Genomic DNA, 10,971 nt, shown 5'->3' on the forward strand with positions numbered 1-10,971 from the left:
AGATAAAAGAATAAAAAGCCTAATGGTAAAATTAGCTCATTCTTTCATTTTTAAAGGGCTGGAAGTATGGCGATGACAATCTCAGGTAACCTTTTGTGTTCTGCTGTTCTTCTGGTACAAACAGCTGAGTTCAATATAGTATTTTCTCTTTTTCCTTTAATTATTTTAATAATAATGCAATTGATTATATCATCACAGAGGTCACACTGGCTTCAATCCATTCTGATCCTTGGAAATGAGAAAACTCTGCAGGTGTACATGGCTTGTTAATACTGCTGTCACAACCCTTTCCCTAGCCAGTTCTGTTCCTTGATGTTGCTAAAAAATGAAATCTTTGTGCTTTTGAGTATTTTTTGTTTGTCCTCATTGACAGCTGGAACATTTTCTGTGTGTGGAAACTGAATGCTAGAAGCACTGACACAGACCTTTTCAGCTGAAAATGTCCAACCCTTATCAGGGTATTTCTTGTTTTCTTTTGCTCTTTGTTTCTTAAAGTAGTCATAAAATGTCAAGTTAGTCTTACTCAGTCTCTGAGGCTCAAATCAGGAAAGAAAAGTGTGTAAGTCAGAGAGCATTTCCATACCAGATATAAAGGAAAGGAATTGTTTATTTGGTGGGCCAGCCCTGTCCCAGTTTTCACAGATGACGCAGGACTCCCCTGAAAAGACCTCTTGTGCCTTTTTCAAAAGGATGGTTACAGTCAATCAGAACACAATCAATCTCCCATTTCTGACTTTGTGAGTCCTCACACTGATTTGCAGGAGAGTTGTAACATTTTTTAGCATAAACTCATTTAATCTTAAATGTCCCTCACATAGAGCTTTGTCTCTGCATATCAGGACTGATGACTGCATGCATTTATTTGTCTCAAAACCTGTCTAATTCATCTTTCTGTTATAATGAAATGTTTTGCTAAGTCGTCATTTTTGCCATAAATATATTCCCTTGGCTGCATCTTAGTGGTGGATTATTTGCTCCACAATCTTTTCTCTTCATCTCAGAGATGAATATACATTTCAGGACCAGCTTTTGAAATATCTATTTGCTTCAGGAAACTTTGTATAAGCAAGTCTTGGAAGTCAGCACTACATCAGTTTTGTGTATTTTATTTCCCAAGGAATCAGACCCACTCTGTTTATTATCTAGCAAAACCCAAAGCACAATGTAAAAACCAAGACTGAATCAGAAAAGGACATTATAAAAATACCAAAGCTGTCTTTCCCTGGCAATGGGGAAATACATTCATTCACTTTAATATTAAAAAGAAACGATGGTACAATGGTAAAAAAAAAGAAAACAACAACAAACAAAACAAAAACACAAATAAAACAAACAACAAAACCCGAAGGGTTCATACATTTGTTTCAAAACATAGCAAAATCTCAGCCATTCATATTTATTTCCAAAGCATTTTTTTCCTGCAATCACAAAATATTAAACTATATGATAGCATCAATATATTAAACTAGATATTTAACCACAATATTTAATCAGCTGTTACTAACAAATACAGCAGGCCTGAAGTTTCCAACAGTTGTGCCTAGAGGAATGTGAATATAGCATCACTAAAGCAAGTTTACCACCTCCACTCCTCAATAAAAGCAGGGCTTCAGTACAGGAAAACCTGGCAACATTTTAGTAATCCCTGACCTATGCACATCAAATGACACCCGTCGGGCCTTTTCTTCTGAGAGAAAAGTCCTGTCAGTAGAGACTATTCACATGCTGCTTCCTCTTGGTCCTCCATCACGTAGTGTGTGACCAAAGCTCTGTTTCCATGATCCTCCTGTATCCAGGAGTGAAGAGGTGGCCCTTTCCCTAAATGTCTTTGCTGCATTACACATGTTCCTGAGAATCCTATTCTCACCTATCTCACTTGGGAAGGACATGTTCAGCCATCTAAATAACTTCCAAGAGTCACCTTAGACACTTTGGTTTACCCGAGACCAGGCCTGGCTGGACACAACCCGGGAGGAGCAGCAGCTCAAGTCTCCTGGAGCAGCAAATGGAGGGTAGAAGGTGCAGCCTTGGGCACTAGAGATCTGTGCACGCTCCTCCATCACCCCCCTCAAGCCAAGCTCTTCCTATTACCCTCAGAAAATTCATGAACAGCAGCAGTTTATTTTCAAAGCCTAACTGCAGTTTGTCATTAAAGGCCTTAAAACTTCCTTTTCTTACTCATACCTGGAAACTGCAGCTTCCAGCTAGCCAGTTCTGACCATCACAGGTCTTGAAAATGGGAAAAGGAAAAAGAAAAACCTCTGCCTCCCTTAGCAGACACAAATGTATCCACACAGTTTACTCAGCCAAATGCATTCCTCACATACAGAGCTAAAATACCTAGTAATCATCTTTATAGCATTTTGCCCACTAGAATCCACAATAAATAAATTTCTGTTCTGTTCAAATGGAGAAGGTTAACCACTGTGCTATATCTCTTACAGATTAGCGCCTTACAAGAAATTTGTTTCTGCATCAAATTCAGAAATTTTAGCGTCATGGACCCTTAAACATATTTGGGTGAGTCTAAACTGCTAAATCACTTCACCAGAAATTGCTGTTTCTGTCAATAAAACTCCAAACATCCAAGCAGCAACCCAGCCTAGCTGTATGCTTGGAATTAAGGTCAGTTTCCAAACCCACAAGCAAGCACAAGGTTGTCTGAGCTTAGGGATTTTGTTTGATCTCACCTTTTGACCAGCTGGTAAAAGAGAGAAATGGAGCAATATGCAGTCATCAGGTGTTAATGTTAGATGTAAAAAGCTTAGGTTTTCTTTGAAATTAATTTAAATGTTGAAATAAAGCTGATTTATCTTTCAATTCTTGGAAAATAAAGTTACTAGTGTAAATGCCACGCCCAGTTCAAATCTGATTTCTAGATGAACTCACTGATACTGAAGGCATTCAGGTTCCTTTAATTAATGTTATAAAGAACTGTTCTTAATTACTTCTTAAGCACTTATACCTGCATAAAGTTGCATTATACTGAATATGTCATCATTTAAATCCATTACCTACACATAAATATGTATCAAATTTGCATTGCTAATGTCTTCATCCTCTGCTTTGCTCATCATAAATGGCATATCTAAATGGATCAAAAATGTGCAATTCTGGCTTACTCACCAAATAGTTCCTTATTAAACAAAATATGTATTTTAGGACATAAATACAATAAAATAATAGGTGGAGGTCCTCAGGGTAGTATAAATTATTACCAAAGTCAACAGAATGACTCCACTGAAATGCGCTGTCTGACCCAATGACAGCTGCTGTGACAGACATCAGCAGCTATAAGACAACACAAAAAAAAAGTTTTAGTACTAGAAAACCTACTTACAAATGTTCTCTTGAAGGCTCATCTGGAATTAATAAGTGTTGATTTGACTGCTCAGTTGATGAGTGGGATACATCAAGCCTGTTTTCTGGTGACTAGAGAATTCCCACTAAAAGATCTGAGCTGGTTGTCTTAAACGTAAATGCACATTAGTTAATATATGTAATGAATATCTGTGTTCAACAGCACTGTTTCATTTAGGTTTGTCTGAAGTCAAGTTAATAAAAGGCTTGTTTCATTAAATGCGGCTTTCCGTGTTCTGCTTCAAACTGAACAGTCAAAAGAATATATAGAGGCATTGCTCCGCTCAACTCGAAAAGTCATTACACTCCATTTTTTTTCAAATCCCAGTCACAGAAAAGGATCAGACTGAATATCTGTGTCATTAAATTATCCATGAAATGGTACTACTCATTACTACTGTGTAAAGAGCCAGAAACATGTTTTGAACTGGATCTTCTTTGGTCACTTATCAATGTTGTGACATGGACATTGTCAAAAGCAGGTTCCAAGTTTTCAGCTGTGTAAGGAAGTATGCAAATACTGTTGAATTCTGCACAGTGGACAGACAGACAGGCTGCTCTGTCTACATTTCCAAATAAGTCTTGAGAACGCAAACCAAACCAGTCAGAACAACATCAGGGCTTGGCTTTTGTGGGTGCGATGGAAGATGTAGGCAGGAAGCCTTGATCCTCCAATGGGCAAGTAGGGATTACACATTTACATTGCCTGGCCTGTTTAATTCTACATTACATTAGCACAGTGCTCTAAAGTGCACAAAGACAGATGGTCTGTTCTGAATTTTGTAGAAGAGTAGGTGCTACCTATTGAACAGGAGAAGCCATAAAAGGCAAGAGGTAGCAAGCAATGAAAAACTAATACATTCATGGCAAAGTGATTAACAAACATCAATGGAATCCATATTCAATCAGAGGCCTCTGATGTGATAGCAAGAACATTTGTGTGCCAGTATTGGAGGTTAGATTGCTGGTGGTTTCTCCGTTCATTCATCAGCTTCTTCAGCCATGCTGGAAATTCCATGCTTCGCACCACTGTCCTAGAGCAGTCCTTATGGAGACTTTACTGTAGAGTAAAATGCACTGCTCCCTTTGCAGAACATCAGTTTAGCTGCCTTCCTACCAGCCCGACCATATTCTGTTCATCTTCTCTGAGACTCCTGACTGCTGCTGTTCCCATGCCATTCTTCATTCCCACAGAACAGTGACATTTTTCTTCTCTGCTCAAATATAATGCCCATGTAATCACATTTCCTGTAAGCGTGTTAGAGAGCAGATATGTATGTCAATAGTAAATAGCAAATGAACAAAATTGCTCCTCCATTACAGACTAAGAGTTTAATTGACATTGAAGTCAATCAGTACATGTTGACATGCTAAGCAGAAAGATCACATGTAGCAACTACACATAGGCATGCACACTTAGGGATGGCCCTCCTGCCAAGTCAGGTTTGTGCAGTCTCTGTCGGGAAAGCGATGGATACCTGGATTTTGAGGATGTACCAGCCCAGCACCAGAAGCTACAGTACATTGCTCCTGCAGCAATGAGAAGTACAGTGCTCACCCAGCCCACATAGAGAGCAGCTCCTAGCTCTCGCTTCAGTGGCATAGGGACTTCCGGATCATAGAAGTCACGAATGATGCTACCTCCAGTCCAGGACACGGGGATCAGAACAAGGATACCTGTCAGGAGAAAGGTAACTCCAGCTGCCAGTATGAAGATACTGATGCCCCGGGGATCCTCCTTGGTCCTGTGAGTGTACTTCACACCAACAATGGCCATCAAAAAGGAAATGATTGACAGGACCACTGCAATGCACATGAGGGCTCTGAACACCTCCAAGGGTGGGGGGAGAGCCAGGACAGAGTCATAGAATTTGCACTGCAGCCTGATGCCCAGCTGACTGATGCAGTCCATCCACAGTCCTTCCCAGATGGTCTCAAACACCACGATGTTGCCATCAATGTAGGCAGAAACTCTCCACTGTGGCATAACTGTGGCTGCCAAAGTCCCAACCATGCCGACACCTCCAAATATTAGACCAGTGATTTGTAGCACACAGCAAGCCATGCTTCTTCTGAAAAAAGACAGCTCAAGCAAGGTGGCCTAGGAAGTCTTCTCAAACCACTTTTTCACAAAAGAAATATAAACTATAAGAAGGAATATTTTCTCCAGTAGTTTCCTCATATGATGAGTTGGGGTTTTTTTAAAGCAGCTTCCTGCAGTTTAAGGTTCAGACAGGTGGAAATCCATTTCTGACCGGCTAGAAGGACCTGCTATTTATTTGCTTTGAAACCTGCTCTGACTACAGTGCCTGCCCATCAAGCCTGACAAGTTTCTACCCAATGGGGGACTAGGAGGGGTGTGTCATAGTTGATTTTACTACTTCTCATAGTGTGTCTGTAGTGATGCTATAATTAAGTGTCAGGCATTCAATTACAGGAACCTGATTGCAGGGCTAATAATTTCTTAACTGCAAGATTGCAGCTATGTTGAAATTTCATACAGAAAGTCTGAACTTCCATCTGTTAAAATATTATGTAAAAAAAGGTCATTATAGTTGTTTTTGACAAAAGCTAAACCTGGGTTTGGAGTGGGACTTACTTTCTAAGCACTACAGCCCTGGGAAAACATCTGATTTTTCTTTTTCCAAAATCAAGCTGGGAGGTACTTGGCACAGCTCTTTAATGTAGATTCCTCATTTTGATCAAATACAAAAGTATAATCATGATATTAGACAGGTACAGGAAAGTCAAGTATTCCAATCAACATCAAAGCTTTACTTTACTGGCTCTATAATTCACAAGGATGACAAAGAAAATAGCTGGCAGAGTTTCACAGCTTCTGCTTTTGAATCCACAAGTAAGATTGCTGTTAGGAAATAAACCTCTATGAGACTCTCTCCTGACTAGGAGGATAGTGTTGTCATTATGTTCCATAATAATAATCTTCTCCAGATAACATTAGGAGGGGTTGGGGGCAATTTTCTGATATAAAAAGGATGAGCTCGTCTTTTAGCGTACAATGTGCCTTGAAAGAAGTCAGAGATCCCTCCCATAACAAGCCTGTATCTCAGCCTGCACAGATAGCTACAAGCCTGGACAAAAAAGCACGCCAAAGACTTATTTGCCTTGGGCAAGTTAAGAATAACTGCCGCATTATTCATTTTTTACTTTGTACGTTTATTTTTGACACAATAGTATATGATGACAACTCACTGGTGTTGTTGAAATCAATGTGTTTCTGGTTACTCCAGATCTTTGAGCCAACAGGGGTAGTAAAAAAAAAAAAAAAAAAGCATTGGCCCACTAAAGAAAATGAAGGCCCCTAGAAGTGCCATTGAAGAAAGACATATTCTTTGATTACCTGTGGGTTGTAGTGTTGTGGGCTTTGTGTGTTTGGAAATATCAGACATTGCCTTTGATGGTACTAATTTAGTTACAGCCTTAGGTACCTACATAACATATTCAAAGCAAAAGCTAAAACCCTTGAAAAGTGAATTGCCCATCTAAACCACCCACAACCCAAAATGCCCTCCTTCCTATGGTTACTAACTGTAAGAAAGGAATGCCAGATAATGCAAGTTATAAAGTATAATGGTACATGTCCATCTGGAAAATACTCCCAGGGGATCTGGGCAATTCATTTTTGCCTTCAAGTCTGCTAGCAGGAATCTGGAGAGAAAAAATATCTTCAGGCAAGATGTGAAATGTAACCTTTAGAAACTAAATACATTATCAGATTTGTTCTTGTAGAGATACAAATATTGCATCACTCTTCTGCAGACAAAAAAAAAAAAAAGAATCCTGTGATACCGAAAAGTTAAGGCACTTTGCTTGATGCCACAAAGAAGGAAGTAGTAGAGATGAAATCAGAAGTCATAGATGATTACTTGTCTAAAAGAAACTCCTTTCTCTGGCAGAAGACTGCTCCCTTAGAAGTCTGCACACAAGACCTGTGCTACTTGAGTACAGTCTCCATCTTACAGGACTTTTTTTTATGTCTGAATTCTCAAAACTGCTTTTTGATTTATTTTAACTTCAAAAAATACATCAACTTGTTATGGAAAAGCCCTCTCAAAACTAGCATTTAAATTTTCAACAGAAAAACTCTTTGTGCAACATTTTCAGGCAGCCAACTCTTGAAGGTACACACAGCTGGAGAACAGACCATACCTAATGCCCTGAATCTGTTTATCCAACTGCCTTATCTAGCACGATTGTTCTGAAACAGTTTTTCCTTAGGTGACTGTACGAAGGTCAGCCACAGAGGTCATGCATAAAATTACACTCTGTGGCAGTCGGGGCATGGTTTGTTTAGAAGATGAACTGCTCACAGAAATACTATTAAAATGCATTATATGCTGGTTTGTGTAGCAACACATCCAGAAAGTGCTGAATGGTTGAGTGGGTTTTTGATCTTTGATTGGAAGTAGTAGCTACGGTAAGTGACATCCAGTGTCGGCACAGGCGTTAAGAGAGGAGCACCCAGGGTACGCTGCTGCACGTACTGTACGGCGGCAGGATTGTTCTTGTTGTTGAAACCTGAGGGGAAGGAAGCAGGAAAGGAAAACCAATATATGGCAGTTTTGACATTTGAAGATCAGTTTCAGAAATGAAAATGAGCTACAGGAGACAGGTTGGGGGGGGGGGGGGGTGGGGAATAATCAAGAACACTACCAATATCTTGGAAACTCGTGAGGGCTGGAAAATCTTGTCAGCCTCTTAAATGCCAATGAGTCCCTGACTTTGCTAATCGCTCAAAGAACTATGTTTTTCAGAAAAATCTTGTGTTTGAATCACCCTGGAGGGAGCTCTTGCACCCTTGTATACCCTAGAGAACTGTACCCCCATCTGAAGGACCACCTCACCTCTCAGAGAAATGCTTATTTGACTGAGTTACTTCAAAATCACCCTGAACAGCAGACAGCTTTTATACTAGAAATTAAATATATGCTTACATAGCAGGCATGACAGATATAGTGGCTTTAGTGTCAGGTGAGAAGAAATCAAAGGAAAACTCCATTTACCCCCGACTAGACTTTAAAAGTCTCCCCATTCTGTATATCATTCATCTGTTATGCTATTTGAATGCTTACCTGCCCCAAGGTAATACCAGTTCTCAGGCAAGCATATCCAGCCCAAAATTTGCCTTCAAAGAGGAAAACAGGCAACTGAGCAAGCATGCAGCCTTTACACCTGACCTTTTGCTGGATTTCTGTTCAGATTTACATTTTCTCCTCCCTTCAAATCAGGGTGTTCATTTGAATGCTTTCCTTGCACAATACCTTCTGTTCCCTTCCTAGCTTTTAAAATGCTGATGCCTCTTGAAAAGGAGGAAGTAGAGCATCTCCAGTCCACAAGATTAACAGGACCTGTCAAAGATCCCCAGTGCTTAATTAATTACAGGCATCAACAATGTAAATGCTTAATTGCCTCCCAGAAAGCAGGTTTCATTCCTCTTTGTGCATCTTCTATGTACACTGAATTTTAGAGCCCATATACATACACATGCATCTATATATAGACAAATAGACTTTAATCTCACAAAAATGTACAACTGTAATCTACTCAGTTCATTATGAGTTCTTGTCATGCATAGATTGGTTGGTTATGCTACAGGCTAAGGAGCTACATTTAAGGCTCAGTAACATTTTTGGAAGAGGTAAATATGCAGATTTAATAAAAGCACACTTTAGATTAGTGATTACTAAGAGTTACAGTTAAGTCTCTTAACGTCCCAGAGGCTGCAGTTACCCAGTAAGGCTGCAAAGCTGCCTAACCACCTGCAGAGCTTGGCAATGGGGAGTCCCGCAGGCTGGGGCACTGCAGTCACTCTCCATCCTGTCCCCTTGGGCAGAGGTGCTGGGTGAAGCCATGCAGACCAAGATCATCCTCTACAAGTAAAATCTGTTTTAAGCATACAACAAATAGGGTTAGGATTGTCTGCAGATTATTTGTTTTGGAAACACATGTGAATGGCATCAGTTCTTCCCTACTTGTGGCTTCCAGTAGTCCATTCATTATCTGCCAGGTTAATCACTTTGTTTGCAGCTGTTTGCAAGGGCTGGTCAATGAAGTCATAGTTGAGTTTACAGTTCCATTACTTTCTATGGTATTTTCATTGACTACAGTATTTTGGGCCTATTGGTGAAGTGAAAGTTTACTTTGATTCTGTTTTAATTCAGGAGAAAATGGACTGAAGCCAAGAGAGGCCTTTTTATATGTGTTGACTTTAATATTGCTGCTGCACATATGTTAAAAGATGAAGGCACATCTCCTTCCCCCTCTCTTCAAGCGTGGCACAGTTTGAAGTGAGAGGAACATCTGCTCAGTGTAGCTTAGAGAGGGATTTCCCCCAGACACGTAACAGGCGCTGTACTGGGGCACTGACCTCTAACTCCAGCTTTGAGGCAACCCATGACTGACAGTTGAATTGAAAAGAGCTAATATTTATTTTCTGTCATCTTCCTCAGCATGCCTGAAATTCACAGCCTGTCAAAACTGCCAAACTTTTAATGATATTCCGTGTCTGAGGAAGCCTGTCTCCTGGACACTGTGAATGAACTAGAGTTCAGTGTAATAAAAATAAAACCCTACAGTAATAAAATATTAAATACTCCTTTGAGTATTTAATCCATCTAAACTGCTTCAGGCTTTTACAAGGTATTTGTCACCTCAGTACTTGCGTACAGGGAGCAGCCATCTTGATAGAAATAGAACCTGCCAGAAAATATGCTATCTTACTTTGATGTTCAATGACAGGACCTCAAAGCATATTTGGGGGGCATTTGATTGCACAGTTCACATTAAGCTATTGGAAAAACGGCAGTGGCAAATTCCCAAGGCAGTATTGATTGTTTTCATAAGGGTTAGAAGCAGGATATACAGTTAGGCTATTACTGTGTGAAGCACAGGGGAACTCCTTTATTTACATGATTTACTGTGATAGAATAAAAGAGGAGGAGAAGGTATATTGTGGCAGTGATCACTTAGAGATAGATGAGAGGCAAGCTTATAGAAGGAGGTAATAGCTTTCATTAGACAACCTGATACTGTCAGAAACAACGTCTTAGGCTCAGAATCCCAAGAAAGATTGCTTTTGAAGCACAACATAATAATGCACCCTTGAACTAGCTTTCCTGTAACCAAGCAGTGTGGGTAACTAAGCAAGTCAGTCTCAGACTTTGAAGAACAAGGTTTTTTCCCATCTCATAATTTGGATTCCTCCCTGTTCAGCCCTGTCCCCCTCACTTGTTGTCCTCCCCCAAACCCCACTTCCTGAATGTAACTAACTACATGGTTAATGTCCACCTACAAAGTAAACCCTAGCAGCATCAGCTCCACCACCACCCTCAGCCTTGTGCACCCAATGACACCTCCAAACCCATCATCTCAGCACACAGCGGGGTCACCCTCTACCCCCACACTCTCCCCATTCTCTCTTTACCCAAATCCAGAGTCCTTTATCAAACCTCTTTGTGTCTGTCCAGGATGTTCCTTTACTTCTACCTCCTTATGATTGGGATTCATGTCTTCCCTGGGACACCCTGGCTGACTTTTCCCAGCTGGTAAGCTGGGCATCCCCTAGGAAGGAGCAGCATAGCCCCTGCCCAT

General features: G+C 40.3%; 1 protein-coding gene across 1 annotated transcript; it reads right to left on the reverse strand.

Annotated features, from left to right (window-relative positions):
* Window positions 1-4,756: 4,756 nt before the first annotated feature.
* On the reverse strand, window positions 4,757-5,425 carry LOC101916654 (claudin-8-like). Its single transcript, XM_005240609.2, has one exon. The coding sequence runs from the start codon at window positions 5,423-5,425 to the stop codon at window positions 4,757-4,759; it is 669 nt and encodes a 222-aa protein (XP_005240666.2).
* Between the last annotated feature and the right edge of the window lie 5,546 nt (window positions 5,426-10,971).

The sequence above is a fragment of the Falco peregrinus genome, chromosome 4 (assembly GCF_023634155.1).
Source record: "Falco peregrinus isolate bFalPer1 chromosome 4, bFalPer1.pri, whole genome shotgun sequence".
Classification (NCBI taxonomy): domain Eukaryota; kingdom Metazoa; phylum Chordata; class Aves; order Falconiformes; family Falconidae; genus Falco; species Falco peregrinus.

Excerpts from the sequence above, each read along its gene's own strand:
- LOC101916654 (XM_005240609.2), bottom strand. The coding sequence starts at position 5,425 with ATGGCTTGCTGTGTGCTACAAATCACTGGTCTAATATTTGGAGGTGTC.